The 24,993-nt window shown below is 30.9% G+C and overlaps 1 protein-coding gene across 2 annotated transcripts in view; it reads left to right on the plus strand.

Annotated features, from left to right (window-relative positions):
- LOC124369207 (carboxypeptidase D) overlaps positions 1-23,261 on the plus strand; it is a 95,874-nt gene extending 72,613 nt beyond the window's left edge. For both annotated transcript variants that reach the window (XM_046827044.1, XM_046827045.1), the window contains 12 exons: positions 1,173-1,446; positions 4,325-4,504; positions 4,702-4,895; positions 9,448-9,538; positions 10,885-10,971; positions 13,904-14,012; positions 14,606-14,751; positions 15,445-15,592; positions 16,349-16,459; positions 17,883-18,035; positions 20,613-20,768; positions 22,060-23,261. In XM_046827044.1, the coding sequence (XP_046683000.1) occupies positions 1,173-1,446; positions 4,325-4,504; positions 4,702-4,895; positions 9,448-9,538; positions 10,885-10,971; positions 13,904-14,012; positions 14,606-14,751; positions 15,445-15,592; positions 16,349-16,459; positions 17,883-18,035; positions 20,613-20,768; positions 22,060-22,178 (1,768 nt within the window). In that variant the 3' untranslated portion in view covers positions 22,179-23,261. The remainder of the gene's footprint in view (positions 1-1,172; positions 1,447-4,324; positions 4,505-4,701; positions 4,896-9,447; positions 9,539-10,884; positions 10,972-13,903; positions 14,013-14,605; positions 14,752-15,444; positions 15,593-16,348; positions 16,460-17,882; positions 18,036-20,612; positions 20,769-22,059) is intronic.
- The last annotated feature ends 1,732 nt before the right edge of the window (positions 23,262-24,993 follow it).

Below are 24,993 nucleotides of genomic sequence, written 5' to 3' on the forward strand. Positions count from 1 at the left end.
CTTGCTCTTGTTCCCAAAGATTTGAAATTGTTGTTTCATTAAGGCACACTTGGCTTGGCCATTTGTTGCTTTGGAAGGCAGCTTTTATCACTTAAACGATAGCACCATCCCTTTGGCTATCGACCATTTGTTTAAGACTGTATAAGACCAAACAGCCAAATCCTGATTTTCCAAACAAACCTGTAGATCTTTTTGATACAACATCCAATTGGTATATAAGTTGTGAAACTCTACTCAATATCATGCTAAGGTCAGTTGTTTCAATGTCAAACAGTACAGTATGATTGTGATCATAAAAAGATGGTTCTGTGTCATTTGTGCACATGTTATGTATGCTCTTGAATAATATTTCTAAAGGTTTTCAAGGTTTCATTTTAGACGGGTGTTATTACATCATGTTATCACTAGAATTGTATTCGCAGACACTCTTACCTATGGTTAATATCCACACCAAGTGGTAGGGATTGGTGTCACATCCAATGATGCTCCTAGTTGCCTCCAAGGACCCTGCCATGCTACCTCTTATTATGAAACTCTAGAACCTTAATAATCCTTTCATTAATATATCCTGAATAGCTAGAAGAAGTTTTGATGCTGTCATCTTCTTAGTGTCCAATTCCATAACGTACCAGATCCTCAGTCAGTGTTTGCATTTATATTTCATACTTCAAATTAGTCTTGATATTTCTAAGATTTTGATGCCTAGAACACAATTATTACAATTTAAAATACTTGGATTAAAGCAAAAAAATGTAATTAATTATATAAAGAAAATTAATTATATTTCAACAATATTCTGAGCAATTTAGAATGTGTATAGCTCAGAATCCCAGCTCAGCTACTATCAGAATCTCAAGAAAAAAAGATATATTGCCTGCTATAAATCTTGTCACGCACATAACACAAGGCTGAAACAAGGAAATGAGGTTCAAATTAATCTCACTCTGATTGATATCCCAACAACACTGATTGTCATGGTCCTTGGTCATGGTAGACCCCAGTCCGACATCTAAGACATCCAATCAGATTTGCCTAATCCTGTTTGGAGCTGGCAAGTGGTTTTGAATATGTAACCAATATTTGGACACATTAAATTCAGTCAGTATTAGTCATAAGTAAAGTAGCAAGAGTTAATGTTCAATTACACTGTGACAACGAAATGTATATTACAGCTATCTGAGCCATACTCAGAGAGTGACGATTTTGAACGACACTGTAGGAGTCTCACTCAACTTCACTTTGGACCGTAATGATCCACGCAGTTGGGCAATCGCATATGACTTTGGCATCACACAAAATGTATTTGCTACTGACCATTACCTAAGAGATGAAGAGATACTTGCTGAGTTGGAGCGTCTAGAGCAGACACAGCCCCGGGTAGCTCAGTACTATAGAACTGGTGACTTTGCAGGCATCGGCATTCCTTCTCTCAAAGTTTCTCATCAGGTAATTTATAATTTCTTCATATTTATATGCAAAGGTAGTGGTAGTATTTACCATTACTTTTTTTTATTCTTATAAATTCATTACTTAAATTTTGTTGAAAATCAATACTAATCCTATTGTTGAGAACCTATCTGCTATTTATAAAAGATCATCATGCAGATGCTATTTTATAGTCATCCTTTGATGAGTGAAGGTTGTAGTTACATCATCTACATGTACATTACATGAAGCTTACACAGGTAGGTGGGTTACTTGTACGAGGGTCAGTACCAGACTTTATACTAACCAGACTTTTATTTTAGAACATTTATTGGTAGAGCAAACACAATTTCTTTGTTTGAAGTTTATTTTTGACGATGGAAGGATTGTGAAGGAAAAAGGATTTTTCCGTACATTTGCCATCGTTCAGTGAAACAAAAAATCAGTAACACTACGATTCAAGATCTACAATCTGATCTCTTCTCCAGGTAAATAACTAATCTAACACATACTAATTACAAACTAGTCTAAAATAAACAAATCATACCAGAGCATTGTGACAAGCCTAAGTCAGGAATCACAAACACCATGTTGTGTGTCAACTTCACTAACTCTAAAAACATGCACTTAATAAAAAACTAAACACAACACTAATTATTAAACTGAACTACAGAATACAGGTCACAATACATGTGCATTCGTCAATCAACCACCTACAACTGACCGAAGGCCAATAGCAAATGGCAGTCGTCACAGCAGAAACAAGATGGTGGCAATAAAAAGGAAGGGAGACAGGGATCGGCCCTTTTTTTATTATTGGTTCATGCTAGATGAACTTCTTGAAACCATACTGTGACTCCGCATTGGTTTATTACAAATATCTAATGTGTTTGATACTTTTGGTTTTCTTTTTAGTTCATTTTTTAGTATTTGTAACCAGAGCGGCCTAATCTCGACTGATCTCTACTGATTGGTTGGTCTGCCAATTTAATGTATGTTGCCTCTATTAATTTCCTTTTAAAGAAATGTGGTTCCCGGTGTATTATGTTGGCTTCATCCCAATTCATATGATGGTCTTCGGACCAACAATGGTTTGCAATTTTTTACTTTTCTGTGGGACCCTTCCTCATGTTTTCTTTGTGCTCTTTTATCCTTACGTTTAGTGGTCTTTTTGTCTCGCCTATGTATTCCCTATTGCAACTACATTTTATACTGTAAACACAGTTTTTAGAATCCTGTGTGCCATTTTTTGGTTTTGTTTTTACGAGACTTGTGTGCTTTAAAAGCGTTTCTAATGTTGTATTTTCTACATACTCTTCTAATTTTCTCCAGTAATGTCTGGAAAAATCCTTTTTTCCTTCAAAATACAATTTTTAACACATCTTATTTTTGGACATATCACAAATCTCCTCTTTTATTGACATATTTTTTCCCACCAAAGAATCAAAATTAGAAGTTTTTTAAAACTATTATCAAAGAATGTAGATGGCACGTGTGTCACCACTCCTTTATCATCATCAAAGTGGGACTTTTGAATTCTTCAGTAAGTCATCCAAAGGTGTGGAAATTACAAGTGCAACATATCAGCATTGTAGAGTGCATGTTCAATTGTTTCCCATTGAATATAGTTTACTTTTTTTAAGAGTCAGTGCAGCTAAGTGTGGTCAAGTGCTGTCATGAAGCAGAATTGCATTCTGAATATGCACATCTTGCGTTTTTTGTTGTGAAATAGTTTAGTTTCACAGTATCAAACATTTGGCAATAGAAAGCATTGTTAATTGTACACAGTTCAAGAAGAATATCAATGAGCCGTACGCCTGTGTAGTCCCAAAAATCTGGCAGCTTTCTGGGGTTTGGCTCTGAGGTCAACATGCATGGCTGTAGTTTTCCATTGACTCTTGGCCATTGCAAAATTGTTTGTCCTCAAAAGCGTTTATTTTAGCAAACTGTAAAGATACAATTAATCAGCAGATGTTATGCCCTCCCATAACTAAAATTTGACAGTAATGTGTTGTTCAACAGATGTGTGTACCTCTTACTCAGACATGATGCTACTAATAGCCATACTGCCCCCTTCCCACCTCACATATCTTCACCCAACATAGATAAAGATATTGCACCACTCACTTCATCTGTCAAGTTTTTTAAAGAAAAGTCCAGTTAATATTTGTTTCACCCTCATATGAATAAGGACAGGCTGAAGAAAAGAGACCTTATAAGATTTCATTTTCAACAACTTCATATAGGTTACAGATTTTTCAACAGTTATAGTTTTCCTGCAATTGATAATATAAGACTATAAGGACAAAAAACAATTCTTAATTGAATTATACCACCTTGAACTACTTGCTTAATCCAGAATAATTGAGCAACTTTTCAGAATGTGTTCAGCAGTTATATTTCCTCCAGATATAGTCGTTAAAAGCATCCCTAATAGTTCTAAGTAGTAAATCCGTAATGTTTTTGACATTTAGATAATAGCAACATACTGGGTAGATAAAATATTAGCTAGATGACCATTGAAAAATTAATGCTTTCTACAAAACTCCATTTGGCACACAAACCACTCTGAAATTACATGAACATTCAGTGATAACTAGGGATTGTACATAGCAATACTATCTTTAAACGTGTTATCTCTTAGTGCTTCTCATAGTCTATTTCATTATATTTTTATTTTAAGATTTATTTTGTAGTTTTCCTTTTAAACATAAATCCTTTGCACCTGTGTAGACCAATACATAATTTGTAATCAAACCTAGACCAAACAAGATTCTTTTTATGTATTTATGTGGCCTAATGTCTTGTCTATGAAGAGTCATAAGTTTAGTATTTGGCTTATGAACTGAGATTTCTTGTTATGTATGTTTGCCCATATCTTTTTTGTATGTTTTGATAGGTAGGAGGCCCTTCTGAATGGAAAGTGAAGATTGCTGTGATTGGTGGAATGTTTTCAACAGAGCCAATAGGTCGAGAGTTGAGCATACGCCTAGCTAGGCACTTGGTGAGAGGATTTGAGGACAGTCCTCCACACATTGTTCAGCTACTCAACTCTTCTGTCATACACTTGTACCCTGAGGTTAGTGTGTATTGAATTTATACATTTTGTTGTGTGTGTGTTTTTTTTTTTTTTTTGTATTTGTGTAAAATGCAGTTTCTGTACACTTCAAATATTTTCAGTACAAGGTATTGTGTCTAATTTACGTTTGAAACTTATAGTGTACAGTTAGTTTTCTTATCAGCTTTGTTTTTATTTTTCTGTTGTTTTTTTTTCAGATTGATGAGATACATACATCTCTTCAACATAACATGAAATGTCTAATGGATGCTTCCCTCAACAAAGTTGGTTCTGCAATACTCTCAAATCAAACAATCAAGAACCAATATGCTAACCTATTCCTTTCTATTCTCAACGCAGAGAAGTTTGATGTAATAGTCATCTTGGAAGGTGGAGGGCCAACTACTATAGTGTAAGTGTTTTGTTTTTTTAATGCCCCATGAATAAGATTATACAAACTTAAGTGAACTCAAACCACTTTTATACCGATAATTGTTATAAACAAAATTGTCATAGCATCTAAGTTTTTCAAATATAGTTTTATATCTTAAGTTGCCAGCCATGAAAATTAAAACAAATTCTAAGAAAATAGGGTGAAAACAGGCAATGGTATCCTGGAAGGGCACTATTATCCACAATACTGACTGTTTTACAATCTGTTAAACTTCCACACATGGGATAGCTAGACAAACTACCTGAACTTCTGAAGGCTTTGTGGTTTCAGTAGGTGTCTTATTACACTTTCTTAAGTTAACACAATCATAATGACGGCTTATTTCCTGACTATTTTATTTGCCATTGAATTTTTCAATAATAATGGCAAAAAATCGTTTTTTTACGTTAAATATCTAAGTATACGAGAAATGTATACAGGCTTAGCAATTTTGCGCAAACAAATTATTTCAATGGTTTTTGTGTACTTCCAAATGGTACCTAAAAAATTAATTTACCTTAAAAATTGAGCAATTGTGCACCTGACGGCGTACACGATAGTCTAAGGTATTTATTTAAGCGCTGGATCATATTTGACAAACCACCAAGACAGGCAAATAATAAAAACATAATAAGCAAATTCATGGCAATGTGTACCCCTTCGGGTGCACAACACAATTTACGAAAGCCTGGTGTGTACCTGATCGGGTACATGACTGCAGTTGTGAAAGATCGCGTGTACCCAATGGGGTAAACGTCATAGTGAACATGTTAATAGGGCTATCATGCAAAATACTAGTGGTGATTCCCCTAAACAACTCAGATATAAAACTAAACTCTCTTGAACTTCATTTTACAACATCACAGATTCTGTAAACATTTAAAAACAATTACGGTCTCAACATTTATTTTTGAGACAGAGTGACTTCGATTGTTCAATCAATCAACAATCAATAAACAATTTTGTATTGCCATAAAATAAAGATCATTGACAAAGTCTCATTACAGCTTTCATTATAAATATAGCCAAGTCAGTCATAAATCTTATATTATCTATATTTTATATGCAAACACACAAATACAATACTCAAATACAGCCAGTAGCATTGGGGAATTTAAAATAAAAGGTTTTTTAATCGGAAGAACTCACTCAGTGCATAAAATAGGTTATCTAACAGCCATAAGTAATATTTATTAAAAAATATTTTTTTATTGTACTTTAGGACTAAGGGTAACAAGTGGTTGTATACCCTCACTACAATAACATAATGGCTTTCAAGAGTTTTGCTCAATCTATTAAAATTAATAGAAGCAGCATTTTATTCCTGGTATTGTGAGAGTGTTTTATACTGCTGGGCTTTACTAATTGACGATTTAGAAAGATATATTTCATAAGATTAAAGAGATGCAGGTTTATTATAGTCTGAATTTTACAAATAGTAAAAAGAGGTTTACAATGTTCAAGTGGCTATGAGTTAGTAATAATTCTTATAGATTTTTTAAAGGATAAGAATATTATTAATCTTACTTGCATTGCCCCATACTACTAGTCCATACCTTATAATGGATTAAAAAAAAGGCAAAATAAGCCGTTCTCACATAATTTGTATTAACACAGATTGTAAGCTGTCTGAGAAGATAAATTACTCTAGACAACTTAGTTGAAAGATAATTAATATGATCATCCCAATTTAAATTTCTGTCAGTAAAGATTCCCAAGAATTTAGCATGATTAGACAGATTGCTTTGAGAGTTTACAGATTTTCGTAAACTGAACAGGATATTTTGAGTTTTAGATACTTGTAGATGGAAACCATTATTTTTAAACCAGCTTGTAGCTTCTAATAAAGTATTTTGTGTTAGAATGTTCAGTTCCTCACTGCTATTGCCTGTAATTAAAGATGTTGAGTCGTCTGCTTACAAGACTGTTTTGGCAGAGACTGACGACAGCAAGTCAGTAATACAGACCGAGAATAACAAAGGACCTAGTATGGATCCCTGGGGGGCGCCATATGTGACGTTTACTTCCTGAGACCAGTTACCATTGTTATAAACCTTTTGCTTTCTATTGCTTAGATAGGATTCTAGAAATGAGAGAGGTAAACAGCCCAACCCATAGTATACACATAAAGGTTACAGAAAGTGGCCTGAGTAATTGCCTTTTCTTCAAAGGCTTGTGAGACAGCTAACTAATTTGTCTAGGGCTTGAAAGGTAGATTTATTTTTCCTAAAACCGAATTGCCTAGAATTTAGAAGGTTGTTTGTTTAAAAAATTTGCTTATAAACCAGAATTTCAATGAGTGTACCAACAATCGGAACTATAGAGATGGGGCAATAACTTTCAGGTTATTTTTTGAACCCATCTTAAACATTGGACAAACTCTTGAAATTTTAAGTTCCTCAAGAAAATAGCTCTCATTTAAAAATAGATTAAAACATATTGTAATAGGGACAACAATTCTTATAATACTTTTTTGTTTTAAACAATATTGGACATGTTGTATATGTCACTGCTGTCAGAGTTGCTTAGGTTTTTAACAGATTCGATTATATCCTCGGGTCTGATATCTGTCCATTCAAAGGTTTCTAGTGGTAGTTTAATATTAAATTTTTGCAAGCATTCTTTTGCAACATGAGAGGAATTTCCCAAAGGGTCTTTAATTTCTAAGACAGAGTTAATGAAAAAATTATTAAAAATATCAGGAGTAATGTTGATACTATTGCAATTGGTACCTGAAAGACGAGTGTTGCTGTTGACAATTTTCCACGCAGCTTTACACTTAGTATTGCTCTGATTTATATAATTTTCATTATGTTGGCGATTAGCTGAAGCAATAACTTCTCTGTACTTGTTTTTAAGTGCTGTCTTAACATCATTTTTTTGTATACTTTGGTAATACAAAAGATTTGCCTTCATTTTAGCCAAATCATGGTTATACCATTCATTTTCTTATTTTTTTATTTGTTTGAGTCAGATTTTGTCAGTCTTTTAAAATATAATAAAGTGTTGTTAAGCTCAGACCAAATTTGTTGAAAAATGTGTGTGAACTATGGTTGTTTCAGTAAATTAAATTGTCCCAGTCATAAGAGGCCAATTTTGTGCTAAGCTCATTCAGTGAGTGTTTATGAAGAACAGCTTTCAGGCTAATAGTCATATGTAACTGACTTTCTTGGATTTTGAAATTGGTGATACTCCCCAGATTCACAAGAATACTATTGTGATCTGAGAAGGGAAAATCTAAAATTTGTCCGGTAGGATAACCTAAACAAATTCTGTTATTTGCAGAGATATTGACCAGGCAATTAAAACGCCTTGTAGGGCTGTGATTCAGGTAATAATAATTATATTGTCTTAAAAGATTTTGGAGAGCAAGAGCAGTTTCGTTATCGTTTGTTACATCAAATTTGTAGTTTAGATCGCCTCCCATCACTATAGTGTAGTTGCTCCAATTTGAAAAGTAGTTCAATAAATCTTCTAAAGATTTAAGGAAAATTGTGGGATCTTTGCTATTATGCTTAATTCATCTATGAAGTTAGCAGATACTTCAAAATGGAATTCATAGCAGAAACTATTGATCGCAGGCTCTTGACTCTAATGAGTTGTGAACAAACACGAGTGAGTCCCCCCAATATGATTATTTCTACTGTATGCACTGGCACAATGATATCCAGATGGAAAGGCAAACAATTCTTCCTCATTCCTAAGCCAATGCTCTATGATGCAAACCAAATTAGGGTTGATGGAAATTGGTTGTCCATTACCTGCCTAAAATTATGTTGTTTAAACCATTAACATCAGCACTCCACTTACTATGTTAGTAAGTAAGTAATATGAATGTAATGTAAGTGTCAGTGACACAGATGTCATCCTTGCCTGATTTATATAACATATTGACCGCACTTATATTGTATTGTTACGTTGCAGGTATCCTTCTGCTAAAAAGCATGGTTTATTTATTTATAATCTTGAGATATGCCAACATTATTGCCAGCTCCCGAAACTTATGTTTGCGTTAATACTCAAAAGCCATCTCATTTGAACAGAAATGCACAGGAATGCTTGTGTGAGAGCATGTAAACTTTGATAGATTTTCTACTACTCTCTAACAATATTATTATTATTTAGTGTTCTTTACAATACAATATCAAACCAAAACCAATTGTTAAACCTACTGCAAATAGAGGTTCTTAGTGGGTATAATATTTAAATTATTAAGGATCCAACAGAGCTTTTTTAAAATCAAGTCATCCGTCTGTATGTGTAAAAACTTTTGATAGAAAGGTTTCAGAGACTTGAAACTTGGTACATATATTCCTCTTGGTTGGAGAAAGAAATTACTGATTTTGGGGTCAAAAGGCAGTCCCTCTGTTTCTCTGTCCAACTGTGCGATAACTCTTTCATTATATTCTGTCATGTCGTTTCATAATCCGGTGTATTGGTTTATTTTAGTTTAAAATAATTTTATTTGATTTTTGAAATGTGTTTTATTAGTTTCCAGAAACAGATTTTCAAAGTATAACTCCTTTTATAGGTCACCAAAGCCAATTGACTCAGTCACACAAAAAGTATACGAAATGTTCACTCATGCCTTCGTCTCTGGTACAAATGAGATTCCTTTCCAAGTAAGTAATTTTAGTTTTAGTGAATAATTGTATCAGTATAAATATTAAAATTTTCCAGGAGGTGAAAGCCAATTTTAACCGTAAAAGAAAATAACCAAATTTTTTATGAATTTGGTAGACAAAGCTTTTTAAAAAGGAACTCTTCATCTGCCAAGCTAGTTTTGGTGGAGGTCAACATGGGTAAGCACTGGAAGGAGTACAAAAATATATTTTAGTTTGTTGCAGTTAAATCCTTCAGATACACAAACAAAAGTTATATTAACTCTAACAAATGAGATAAAGAGATTAAAAATGGTAACTTACTATAATGTCTTATATTTAGCAAGCACTATTTCAATTTGCTAATAAGTGGCACAAGAAACATTTTAAACTATAGTAAATTAAACATTACAAAATTAAATTAAACAACATTGTAAATGTAGAATCTTGGAGCATTGGAAAAAAGGTTTATCGTACTATCACTAGTATAAACAAATTCAACATTTTCTAATATATAATTTTTGTTTGTTTTATTATTATTGATTGTAATTGTCAATTATCAATTGATCAAAACATTTTGTTTAATTTTAAATCAGTTTGTGCTAAAGTACCCCAGCAGAAATCGCTTCTTAACACTTAATTCCACCACCACCTATGTATGAACAATTATCACAATAAGTTTTCAGCCTAGAAAAACAGTGTCAACATCTGGTAAGTCACTATGGGAAACCTGCAGTCTTTTAAACTAAAGTTGCACCTTTATCATAAATTTGGGTTTTATTAGTGCAAGATTATCAGTACAACTGGAACTTTTTTCAAATATTGTAGAAATCTTATACCTACAGTAACACTTTTCTTGAAAAAGGTTGCATCCCAATATATTTGTAGATAAGGGTAATGTAATATATTTTGGAAAGTTAAATTCATATTATATAGGCTTAATATTACTTCTCACCTTTTAATGTTAACCACAAACGACAAATAGTAAAATTACTAACGTTTATTTCTTCCTGTACTTTATCCACTCCCAGCATGTTGTAATTGTAAATATTATATGCTTCCATCAAAAGAATATTTCAGACTGCAGATGTTCGAAGATATTATATATGAAGTTGTTTTATTTAACTTCCGTATCAGATTTTGTAGTCACAAACAGCAGTTATTTATTTTACTTAGTAATTAAACTAATTTAGTGAACAGCAAGTTCATTGTGTAAGCAGCTGAGAACTAAAATAAAATTAATAAATCATATAGATAAATTTTATTAGATGACAAATGTGAATGGTTTTGTAGTTTCTGATATGTGTATGAGTTTTCCTAAATTTAAACATATTCATGATACTTATTACAATATGTTGCTGTTACAGCCTTCAGATGAATGTTCTATGGATTCAAGCAAGGATTGGAAATTAAGTTTATTGAATAATCTCTACATTCAGACTAGATCAATTATTGTAAGTATATTTTTGTATATGTTGTTCTTTTGTCATGCTTGTCTTATTAACTCATATAAAATACATTTCTTCCTTCATTAGCATTACATCACAATGAACACAATAAACTAAACATAAGATCAGATATTTAAATAAGACAGGAGAACTTTATATTATATAATATGACAACATTATTGACAAAACTTATATTTGAAGGAATGCCTACATGGGCAGCATAGCCTATGCACGGGCATGAGTTGTTTGAAATGTTGTCAATAAAAGTAAGAAAAAGAAAATTTAACTATGTGTGAAAGATTAATTTTTTATTATGATTGAGTTACAAGCCAAAAATTATTATGATGTGGATATGATCAACTCAACAGTATGGACAGCAAATATATTATAATGGAATATACCCCGAAACTAGCAAATAGTGAAGGGAGGGGGGTTCTAGTCAGGTCTTCCCCCAGCCAGGCAAGCTCAACGTCTCGGGGTCAATATCAGTGTGGAGCAGCCAATCAGTGATCCAAGTCTTAAATATTAAAAATGTTGGAGAATAAAATTCTCCAACGAGAATTTAAAGAAAGAGAACAGAGATTAGTGTAGAGGGCATAAAAAATATAAAATACATTAGTTGTTGAGAGTGATTTAGTTAGTTGAAGAGAGGCAATTCAATTAAACAAGATTATAGAGTATCTAATGTTCACAGTTAAAAAATCTTTATTTCCATCATATATTAGAGGAATTTTATATTGTCAAGTGCAGTAAGCACGTATAAAAAAATTTGTTCACTTATAACATAAAATTTTCTATGTACTTTGGTCGGCTGCAGCACATTATATTAACAATCAAATTTTTCTCTTTGTTTATTCAAATAGTTGAATAACTATTATTCCTTACCTAAACTAAAGCATACTTGTTATATAATTTACAAACAACACAACTACCAATCAAAATAACATGCTGAATATATTAAATCTTGTTATTACTGTTATTTGTGTTATAAGTGTTTATTTAGTATATAGTTTATACAATATGAAACTAAACTGTATGCCAACAACAGACTCCCAGCTCATACCAGATCCAAGTTTAATATATTAAAACCATATTGATAAGCCTACATACACGTACATTCACAAGCTAATAAATAAATAAGTACATAAGTGTTTATAAAAATAATAACAATATACATATATCAATTCTAATAACAAGAAATTATAACAACAATAAATAAACAAGTCAAATAAAGTAATAGTGTTTTGTGTGCAACTGTATGTGAAGATTGAAAATGTCGTAAAACTTGTAACAATTTATTTTCTCTACAGACACAATTAAAACACAAATTAAGGTGATTATTACAACTATGGATATAAGTCTAGAAGCATGTAGTCGCTTTTGATACTTCATGAAATTGGCATTTATTTCTAAAAGATCTTTTTGAGCTTTAATTTTAGCGTCGTTCCATTTTGGGTTTGTATAATTTCTTGTTCACAACTATTTTCAAGAATTTTAAATTTCCTGTATGTTTTGTAAGCAGGCAATAAGTTTTCATCCCCTCAGCTATATGCAAAATGTGTGAATTGTTTTGTGTGTAAATTAGGCCTTCACTGTTTTAAAAACTCAAATAAAAACCAAATTATTATTTAGAATAGAGTAGAATATATTTATTGTGTTGACAATATATATTAAATTGTATTGCCATAGTCAATAATACCAATTTTTCATGGTATTTATCTTACAAACCGTTCCACACAGGCACACATTCATACACACACAAACATACAAAATTTGTGGGATCAACTCCCAGGATTGCACCACTACCACGAATATCAATCCTGAGTGTGCTACATGAACTTGCCAACTGAGTAAAAAGCACGAGACACCAGGTAGTGTTTTAATTGGGTTTAAAATTTTTTTGAATTGGTTTCTAAATTTAGTGTTTCAGGTAGACTGTAAATGAGTTTGATGCCTTAAGAAGGGAGGCATTTAAATTTAGTAGTGATAGATTTATATTGTCCTCCCTAAAACTGGCATGAAAACCTCCAGGAGTGCGACAATCAGTTACAGACATTTGACACACAGGCTTGCCCGTTGAACTAATATTGGTCATTGTAATTAGACTGCCCTTCATTATTTGGTCAGAACTCACTTTCCCTATAATTATGAACCTGTTAATATCATACAGATTTATATAAATTATATTATATCTTAATTTAAATCTGACATCATCTACTGGTTGCTTAGTGCATTTAATACATGCTTAAGTTCAAAAATGTTCCATGGGACAGTGTATCCCATCTGTGTTATATCCATCTTCGGTGTATTTTCCGGCTCACACTATGTTGAAACATTGGTAACACAATTTAAATCTTAAAATATTATGGCCTCTCAATAGAGATCCTCACTACTGAGATGGCTGAAGTAGCTTATAATAATTATAACTAATTAAAATAATTTGTAAGTAAGTGGTAACTTATTTTTGTGTTAAAACCTAATCTGTGTGTATTGTATAACTATAATGTATAACTATGCATTATATTTTTAAGTTATACATTGTGCTCTTCAGATTTAATTTCACTTCTTATACAAGACTTTATTATTATGATTGGTATTTTGGTAATATAACTACACAATTTTCTGTGTAATTATACATTTTCAAGACTAAAGAACTAAAAGCAGCAATTTGATATTCAACACACTCTCCTGTCCTAATTTTGCCTGACAAAATAAGACATCCGTTACTTTACTTTTTCTTTAGGTTGTAAATTAATTCTTATTTTGCTTTAATTTGTCACTTAAATGATTATTACATACTATTTTTATTATTAATTACTTTATGTTATTATATAAATTTTATTATTATAATTAATCATCAGCTTTGACAACTACTACTAATAACTATAATGGTGATATAAATTAAGTTTGGATTGATTTTGACACTTTGTTAATGCAGATGTCAGCTAGATTGAGCTGTTGTCATTTTGTTCCTATTCATGATGTCCCGGATCTCTGGATGTCTTCCCTCTCATCCTTAATGGGCCTGCTCTCCTCTTTCACTCAAGGTATTCCACTTTAGTTCCACATGAATCATGAAGCAGCATATTAATAACAAAATCCATTTACTACTTTGATTGGTCCTACAACCTAGGTTTATAGCACTAATTTATATTAACAAAATTGTAGGTATAGAATTTGTTGTTATTCATGAACACATATTTTTGTTATGTTTTTAAAATTGAGATTATAACCTAAATTAATTATTAGAAAATTTCTCTATAGTTTTATAGCTCTCCCTAGTCTAATTTATTTTTAATACTTTTAATCCATCTCAAGTGTTGAAAATTCCTAAGCACAATTATTTGCTTTGTGTCTAATTTTCAAAATCTTTAAATGGCCACCATCTTTTTCAGTCTAATTCAAATTCCGTGTTTGTCATATCATTATTGTTGCTTTATTGAATACTTTTAAATTAGGAGCAACTTATCTATGTTTACATTTAAAGTGTTTACCTATCAAAGGTATATACTTTATAGAATATGTGTTAAGTATTTACTAAACAATATTCAGATGTACTAAACTATAATGAAGGAATTGGTCAGTGTGAAGAGTAAAGTCTAAACACTAGTAGACATAGTGTAAATTTTACTTTTTCCAGGTGTGAAGGGGCGTGTGATTGATGATCGAGGGGAAGTAATGAGAGAAGCCAGGATTCAGGTCAACAGCTCCTTACATGAGTATAGAGTCACTTCTAACCTAGCTTATTACAATATCATTCTACCTCCTGGTTCATACCAGCTTCAGGTGAGTTTATATAAAAATAATGTTTTATAGTAAAGCTTTTCTGAGGTAGTCTACATATTTTTAATCAACAATATTTTCCTCATTAACCCGTGTACAAATAACTAATTCTAAATTAAATGTCATCCAGAGTCATGTAAAAACCCCTTACAGATGCAGTACAACATCATGTCATTACAAACATGTTCTTTAAGCCTTATCTAAAAGATAAAAACAGTTCTTTTTAATTTCTAGGGAAGTTGTGCAATTGTGGTGTGAAGTAGCAAAATATTTGTCTGACAGATACTCTGGCTAATCTAGGGTTAAAATGCAGTTAAACAGACAGATCTATACCCTAGAAACTTATTTCATTATCATAACATCACCATTTTGATAAGCTAATAAACAAGTTTCATTTTTATTTTACTTTGATTATTGTTATTACAGTTTGTTATGTTAATGTTTTTAAGTGGCAGTCCATTGCCATGCTTTTTAGGTTTTAAGTATATGTTTATATATTAGGTTTTTGACACCTGAGGAAGAGGGTAGAATTCAATCCTCAAAACGTAATGTTACAATTTTTTTAACATATAACGATAGCAAATGTTTGAAATCCTGTTATCCTTTCCAACTTTGAGTTAGTTAGTTTTGTTTTGATTTTGTTCTTTCTCACTACCTTGAATATTCTAGTTTTGAAAATTGAATTGTGGCTTTCAGTTCACTTGCAGACATCACGAGGTAGCATTAGTTGATGTCGTGGTCACACCCAAGGTGATGCTGGAATACACAGTTGTTATGAAAAGACTGCCTGTTAATGTGTACAGCTCTGACATCCAAACACCTTTAAAATTGACTGGTATTAGTGGTAAGTAACGTTTTTTTTTTCCTTTTCTTTTGTTAATACTTGTATTATTTTTACACTTGACCCGTTCTATATAGTACTATCATTCATCAATTGGTTGGTGATTCAAATAAAATACTATTGTGATATATAATAAGTAATAATCATGGTAGAACTAATTATTGACCTGCTGTTATTTAGGTAACTCAAATGTACTAACAATAGACCAGTTTATATTTCAGGCCTTTTGAAAAGAAATTAAGGTTTATATCTGTCTTTGTTGGTCAATGTTCCAGTAATATTTATTTGTACAACAAAACTTCCTTCAGTATTTTTAAAGTGCTACTGCACTTTGTATTACTTTGTGTAAACTTCATAAGTAATATTATATGTGTAAAGAGAAGTAAATCCACTGACATAATGATACATCTCAGGGAAATACATTGTAATAAAAATGACTACAAATTACATTTGTAATAACTTTCTGGGTTCAGATTTGTAGTTTATATGATAAACATATGAAATAAATACTCACAAAAATACCACATGGCCAAAACACTTTGAATATTCCAAATCACATTCTACAATTGATATACAGAAAATTTTGTAGCTGCAGCTTTGATTTCAAATAATAAGACTATCACCGCCTTATTATCAACCCCAAGCCTAATTTATTTCTCTATCTGGTCTTGTTTATGTTTGTTTTCTTTCTTATGTTATTTTTAAATGATACTAAACATTTAAATTTTCAATTTAAAACAAAATGTTACTTTGTTATAGGATATGTCATAGACTCTGGTAGTCACCCAGTTCCAAATGCAAATGTTAAAGTCCAAAATACCTCTGGATCTTCAGATACGGAGGGGTTTTTCTGGATACCCTTGGCTCAAGGTAATAAATATATTCATGTTAAACTGTAAAATGGAAGTAGATTATCATCTGTAAAGTACAACTATTTAAAAAGTCTGCCAAATGATTGCCTACAGACATTTATTGTTAAACTGTGGGACTTAAAATGTGTGACAAAATTGATGATTCCAGTAAGTGTGAGATATGCGGTGGGATCTGCTTTTGGATGAAAACCTTGTCTAATTAAGATTTACACTAAAGGCATTGAGGTTTACAATAACATGATGCTCAAAACTTCAGTTACAAAATAGTTTAAGAATGAATGAATGTTCACAGCTTCAGCCAACCTTCTATTTTTTTGGTAGTTTGCATTAATCTACCCTTTCTTGAATTTCCAACAACCTTTTTCTGTATGAAATTAAATATGCCTGTAAATTTTGACCAGACAAACCTTTTCCAAATTAAAAAAGTCACATGTGGGGTTTTGTCAATTTTATTGCATATTATAAAACTTTCAAACTGTACTGTACATCCATTGAGGATTAGACTAAAAAATGAGAGTGTTGATGTCACTGATTTCCACCATGATAATTCAGACCAATACACGTTTTAAGGATCAACCACAGCTTTTAATAATCTGTCTTTTAAAGTTAGAAAATAAAATATTTTTCTGCATTATTCCTAATGGGACATACTTTTTAAGTTTGTGTAATTGAAAATATACTGAAGCTTTGGTTGCAAATATCCAGAAAGAACTTTTAACGAAAAGTAAATCACATTGTTGTAACTCTTTCTTATGTAGATTCAGAGAATTCACACTCTTATTGTATCTTCAAAATACACTGTATAAATCGCCGACATTACTAGTTATCTAGTTGGGTAGAATGGTTTCAGTCAACCATAATTTGAGTATGTCAAAAATAAATTTCTTAGAGAAACTGAATTATTAGCTCACATGTGAATGATGGTTCAGAATATACTGAGATGAAAGTCTAACAGTGAAATTTATTTTTAAATTAGAAGTTTATTTTGGTATTACTTATACAAAGTGTGTCACTGTTTATTATTACAAGACAAGTAAACAAAATAAAAATTTTTTATTTGTAGGAAAACAACTGAAAATGTTTACAAATTATTGAAATACAACAATATAAAAAATCTGCAACCTTTGACACTTTGCGCTATACTAAATCAAAATCTGTATTTAGGATCAGGTTGTACACCTGAGTTACTAGCTGCTACAATACTGTAATATTACTATATTAGTACCAACATATTTGTTATTTATGTGTAGTAAATACCTTACAACTGTTTGTTCATGACATTCATAAATTAAGACTATCCAATTAGATCATCTTTAAATACATTATTAATTAATTAAATGTATATGTAGTACTCAATTTATAGAACTAGATAATAAAATATATATATGTGTATACATATATACAATCATACATTTTTTAAGGTGAATACACTGTACATGCTGAGGCAGAAGGCTATAACAGTGTCACGAAACTGGTGTCAGTTATGTCTCATGCTGCAAGTAAAGTTGTCTTCAAGCTGACTCGAGATCAACAAGTCATGGGTTTGCCCAGACTGGTCTTCATATTTTTAGCAGGTACCAACTTCTTTCAGTTCAAACAATATCATTGTCATAGGTTATGTATTCATATAACACAACAAATATTTTTTGTTTGTACACCTCATTTCTATCATGATTTAAAGACATGAAGAACTGTGCAGGAAAACAAGGGACATGAACAAAATATTATTTCAAAAGTGTATATTACTTTAATCTGTAAGAGTGGTTTTTGTTGTCAACAAATATATAAATCCTAATACTAAAAGTAGTAAAATCTTGTACTATTTTTAGGTACATACAGTTTTTAAATTAACCTTTAAAGCCATTAATAGGTAAGCATAAAATACCTTTTGTTATAATAACAAATAATTATAACCTGAGGTAAAACTATGTAATATTTAACAAAAATATAGATGTAAAGTGTTAAAAAAAAGACTGAACAACAATAAACAAACAATAATAGTAGTCAATAATTTTTGTATATCAAAAATAATAAACAAATATTTAACAACAAAAAATATTAAAGGTTTATAAAAAAAAACGTTTATGAGTGTTTAATCACCTGAAAAATTACATTTCATATTCTCAAAATCTATGTATTAACCCTTTTCGGTCATATTGTGCTATATATAACCGTCAGCAAGCTCGTAAACTGCTGCATTCTAGGGGCTAGTATTTGAACACTCGAGTAGTCATATTGTGCTATATATAACCGTCAGCAAGCTCGTAAACTGCTGCATTCTAGGGGCTAGTATTTGAACACTCGAGTAGTCATATTGTTTTTTAGATGCAGGACTATATCTTCTTTGTTTCTGTCTATATTTGAGCCCAGCATTATTGAATTTTGTCTCTGAACAAACAAAAACAACATGCCATGCTGACACTATTTATCACATGACCCATATTTGCCATTGTGTATTTCTCACTGTGCTTAATCGTAAGTGTTATTGAGATTGAACTAGTGTTTATAATTTTATCAATTAATAAGTATGTGTTCTTATAAGTAGTTAACCAAGTTTGTGTTATGAGAATGTTTTGAAAAAAACTACCTTTGATTGTACTAGTTACACAGGAGAAAAATCATTCATACGGATGAGGTGTGCTGTGGTCCAGGCAATTATTTCAATTAGTTTTGAGGTCTGATGCTAGGGCTTCACCATGTAACTTTAATTATTACTGTAAATATGCACTATCTGACTCAGTCTCATTTTATAAATATATTTTATTATTATTTAAAGAAGAAAAGAACTACTGATTACATGATTTTGGAACACATTAAGTTTACAACAAATGAAATAGAACATGAGTTTTATAGTTATTAATCACTTCAACATTGATTTGACATAATCTTTATTTGATAACTATATATATATATATATATATATATATATATATATATATATATATATATATATTCATTAAGTTTGTATAAGTGGCAATAGCCTAATTTTATTTCAATAAACATTGAATAAAAAATAGTATTGCTCTTCCGGGACTCAAACCCGGTCTCTCATTTGCCGGGTGAGTGTGCTTTCTCATATATGTATATATGTTTGTGTGTGTGTGTTTTATAGGCTTTCTTCACGTAGTGAAATAAGATATTCTTTACATTTGCTTTACCTTTTAAATTCCAAATTTTGATTGTAACTCTTCCAATTAATAATCTCTTTATTGACAAGTACACGTATATATTTAATGTTGTATGTCTTTGTAACAAAAGCACACTCTGTGCACCATATCTTAGAACATTAATAATTTGAAATTGTTTAATTCTTCCAATTTATATACTACTTCTTTCTGGACTTAAGAATCAAGAGTTCTGTAGCAAAAACTAATAGTATATAATTTGGAAAGAAACATACCTTACAAATGGTTAATATGTCTATTTGAAATTTGTTAACGTGCAAAGCCTTTGTAAAAATCAACATTTCGTTGTGAAATTGTGTTACAAATACAAATACTATGTTTGAAGTTTATTTTTGACAATGGAAGGATTGTGAAGGAAACAGGATTTTTCCGGACATTTGCCATTGTTAAGTGAAACAAAAAATCAGTAACACTACATTTTGAGATCTGCAATGTGATCTCTTCTTCAGGTAAATAACTAATCTAATACATAATAACAAACTAGGTTAAAATAAACAAATAATACCAGAGCATTGTGATGTGCCTATGTCAGGAATCACAACCACCATGTTGTGTGTCAACTTCACTAACTCTAAAACAAGCACTTAATAGAAATACTAAACATAACACTAATTATTAAAACTGAACTACAGAATACAGGTCACAGTATGTCTGCATTCGTCGACCAACCACCTATGCCTGAGTTATTTACCTGAAGAAGAGATCAGATTGCAGATCTCAAAACGTAGTGTTACTGATTTTTGTTTCACTTAATGATGGCAAATACAAGTAAATATAAGCATGCCAATAAAAAACAGTTACACTTTTCAAACAGTTTATATAATGACTGCAAATAAATAAATCCAATACTAATTTAAAGAATATGATATTTATATACTATTCTGTCACATCAATCCATGTCAATATATTTCTATGATGATTACACGGATAGTTATAATGACAAATTTTCCTTATTTTATGTTCTAGGAATGGTGGGAATGATGTTTCTTGGTATATTCCTGGGCTGTTACTTAGTCTGCAAAAGACGTAAACTCTCTGAGGATGGGTTTTCACTCTTATCTCAACGCAATTCATTTTTCGACGATGATGAAGAAAAGGAATTATTCAAAACTCCACTTGGAGGTAAATTATTTAAAGGATTATTTACTCTAAGTGAGTAAATATCTTTTAAGGTAGTAAGTTATCTACTCACAAAGTGAGGTTTAAAATCACTGCAAATTTCAGTATGTATTGAAATGTACATAGAAGTTTAAATCAGAAGTATAAAAAACGAGACATAGATAGTTAGAAACACAAACCAAAGAAATACATAGATTAGGTATTCTCATATTAGAGTCATTGCAATAACTGAAGCCAAACCACACTCCTTATTGGTGATAAAACTGGTGATGAAGCAATGTCTAAAACTGGTACTCAGTTTTAATTCACTGTATTTCATTAACACTGCTGTAAAACAAGTTACAATTGTATTAAAATTCTGAAATTTTATGCTCTTGTACAGAAGTATATCGGAATTGTGATAAATAGTATGGAAAATCTAGTTTGCTTTTTCTTTCATTAGAATTTTCCATTAATTTTAATATATTTCTAACTGATGATTGGTTTAGAATTATTTAACGCTCCTTAATACTATATTCTACTACCTAGAAAAATCTTTGTAGTAGATATTTTGTAACCCTTAATATCTTTTTTTAAGCTTATACCTGAGTAGTCTAAAGCTTATTTGACCAATGAGATTCTCTAGAGAGTGGGTCTAATTCCCGCTCTAGGCAATAATCTGTGGAAAAGTTGGGGGAGGGTCCAACATGAATAGGACCCTCCCAATAATTCAATTTAGGGGTGGTTGAATTAAGTGGTAGTGTATGGTATCATAGTATTTTTATATAATAATGGATCAGTCCAAAAACACATGTTTTACCTTGTATTTGTAAAGAAAAAACAACAAACAAAAACCATTATATAACCCATTATCTAGTGAGGTAATCAAAACAAACACAATTTCTATTGATTAAAATACACAAGTAATATTTGTTACATTATGTAAGCATTGTTTTACAATCTGTATTTTGTTGTATTAATAATGAATTGTCAATGTGTATTTATATTAATTCAAAATGGCTTGTTAGGCATTCCTCTCAACATACTGTTTGTCAACTCTTGTTTATTTAAGAGATAATATGGTAGCCTTTTTCTTGTATTGAATAACCCTTTTGGAACATTCAATGTATGGAGTTATAAGGAACATGTTATGTAAAGCTTGTATAAAATGTTCCAGTCTCATCGCTGGTTTACATTGTTGGCCACTTTTAACAGTGTTTATATATTCAAAAGCAGTTTTTATTGATACTGACTTATTTATAGATTTCTGAACATGTATTTTGTATTGTATTAAAGTAAATATAATTTGGAACAGGTTTGAGTGAGAGCAGGAAACTAGTTACACATGCTTACCATGATGAGAGTGACATAGAATATGATGACAACAGCGACTCTGAAGAGGATCTCATGATTATAGACTCAGTGAAGAAATGATCAGTTTTCTCTTTGGCTAGCTTTATTTTTAAATATCCTTTAATTGAAGATGTGTAAAGTAACATATGTAACTATTCACAGCATGTACTGTATATACTGTGAAGATAATGTTCATGCCTCTCATTGTTTGATACTTCGAGTTATAATATGAAGATGTTGTTTGGTGATTTATTATTTTTCTGTTTTGGGAGATTTAGTTGTAGTAGTGATGTGAGAAAACAGAAGATCAATTTTCATAATATTATTTAAAGACAGTCGATGGTTGATAATCAGCACTTAGACAAATTGCAATTTTTGTTTATTTGTTATATTCCTATATAACATTCCTTTATTTATAATGTATTCTAAAGAACTTAAAGTTGAGGGTAGGAAGTTATGACTGAGGCCTTAAATACTCTTTGTAACCATTGTTATTTTTACTCTTGAATTGGGTTACCATGTATCATTCCTCTACCCTTTTTCCAAAGAACTGTAGAAGATCTGATACAATTTTTAACGTTATCGAAATCTTGTATATGTTGTCATATTCAAAGTGTTTTCTAGGATAGAATAGCCGTCCCTAGTGAGGTATACAATTATTATGTATACATTGTTTGCATTAATCTGTAGAGCTCATAGTTCTAAGGTTCTTGTAGTGAATCATCAATCAGGCGTGCTTAAATGAATCTCAGTTTCATACTCTAAAGTACTTATTTTAAAATTTCATTTTAGTTTAGGGGCATTTAACACTTATTCATCCAAGAAGAGGTGCCATTTTTATCATGTACATTATTAGTGGTTATATATCAGTAACCTGAATTTAAACTATCCCAATTGTATTTATGACACATTAAGCTTTCAAATACTAATGCTAAACTGCCATGAAATAACAAAACAACTACAATGAGCAGTGACAAATGTTATAAAAAATACTCTTTAATAATATTAAAAATGTATATTAATTCTATAATTGTAAAACTAAATTATCTATGTAATGCAATTGTAGGTTTGTAGCATTGTGTCTAGCATAAGTTGTTACTATGTAAATTCATCCATTGTAAATTTATAAAATTCATGCAAGCTATAAAAAGCATTTTTAATCAACCATTTTGAAAATAATATCACATTTCCCTAAATCCCAGTAGTATACCCAGAACCTGAGTTTGTGTGGTTCAAACTCATCATCTCATATTTCAGTGATTATCTTATAAAATCAACCTTGTCTTTTTTAAGTATTATGTATTAAAGATACAGTTTTAAAAATATGGACTAAAGTTTGATTCGGTAAATGAAATTGGTAACCCAGAACTCATCACTCATTTATCAAAACAGCTTCTTCTATCATTATATCTCTTCATCGCATACTTAAGAAGTGCATAAAGGTATATCCCTATCTTCTATGATGCTGTGTATAATATACTCTAACAAACATGTTTACTTTCCATGGCCTTTTTTTTTAAAAAAAAAGGAGAGCCCATATTAAGTCCCTTTTAAGCATTATTCTGCCTGTCTTTATGGGCCATTGGCATGTGAAAGGATATTATCAAACAGAATAAGGGAGAGATTCGATACAGTACAAAGTCGATGGTGCCAGTGCAATGGTCACAGGCAAAATTCATCCTGCACTATCTCTAACTCAGATCCAAAGTGTAGCGTCTTAAATTGCTTGGTCATTAGCACTCCTCTCCTCATATGAAATATTAGAAAAAAATCCAAATGATGAAGAAGAAATCTTTAAAATTCTTTTGGATAAAGGAATGTTCCCTTATGAATTTAACAATAATATTTAAAAACGTAATCATACCAAAGAATAAAAATGTCAAATTTTCATTCAATTTTAATATATGAGAACAGTTGTGAAAAAGAGTATTAACATTATTTGTGTCCATCGAACAAATTAAAAATCTAGGAAATTATTCAGACTTATACAATATTCAAGATGTATATATTGATCTACAATAATACTAACTGAAAATTGTAGATCAATGTGCTTAAGTTGTTATAAATTGGATCCAGTACATTATTTAACTGCTCCAAATCTATCTTGGGATGCAATGTTAAAATTAACCAAAATAGTTTTACAATTGATTCACAATTACAGTATGTATTTAATCCTTGAAAAAGGGATTAGAGGTGGAATTTCTCAATGTATTAAAATAGATGTTAAAGCAAGTAATAAATATTTAAAAGATTTTAATGAAAAAGAAAACCAGGAAGTATTTCATCTGAATCCTATGTTTTTTTAATTGCTTGGTAAAATTTTAATGTGTCAGTCTGTTATCAATGATCTTATAGATTTTTTATCAAAGTTACTATGTCTACGGAGACACAACGGTGCATCGGCTAGCCATTTAAAAATAATGTAATACTGTAGAGATCACATGCAAAGGGCTGATTTATGGAACTAAAGTTGTGGAAGAAACGCATGTAAAAAATTCTTAGAACAATTTTGACATCTGGAAGATTAAGAGGTTGTGGAGAAATATTTTGTGTCTAATGATATGTATGTAACACCTTGTCATGTTAATCCTGTTATCATTATTGCAATAAAAAGACACAGACTTGTGTATTTTCTGGTTCTCTTCACATGTGTTAGTTTTATGTTATTATACAATGATTTAATTGAACTTACTTCCAACTTAGCAAGAAAAATTACAAGTTGAACTGAAATTACATGTTGTTTAAGTTACTTTCTGTACAATTTTTAATGTGATGATACTTTTTTAATAATAGGATGCGTAATGGGACAAGATTGAGAAATAATAAAATTAGTTTTTACAAGGTAAAGAATATGTTAAGTATATAGTGGTTAAATATTGCATTGATTTATTATAAA

This window comes from Homalodisca vitripennis, chromosome X (genome assembly GCF_021130785.1).
Source record: "Homalodisca vitripennis isolate AUS2020 chromosome X, UT_GWSS_2.1, whole genome shotgun sequence".
In the NCBI taxonomy this organism is placed as follows: Eukaryota; Metazoa; Arthropoda; class Insecta; order Hemiptera; family Cicadellidae; genus Homalodisca; species Homalodisca vitripennis.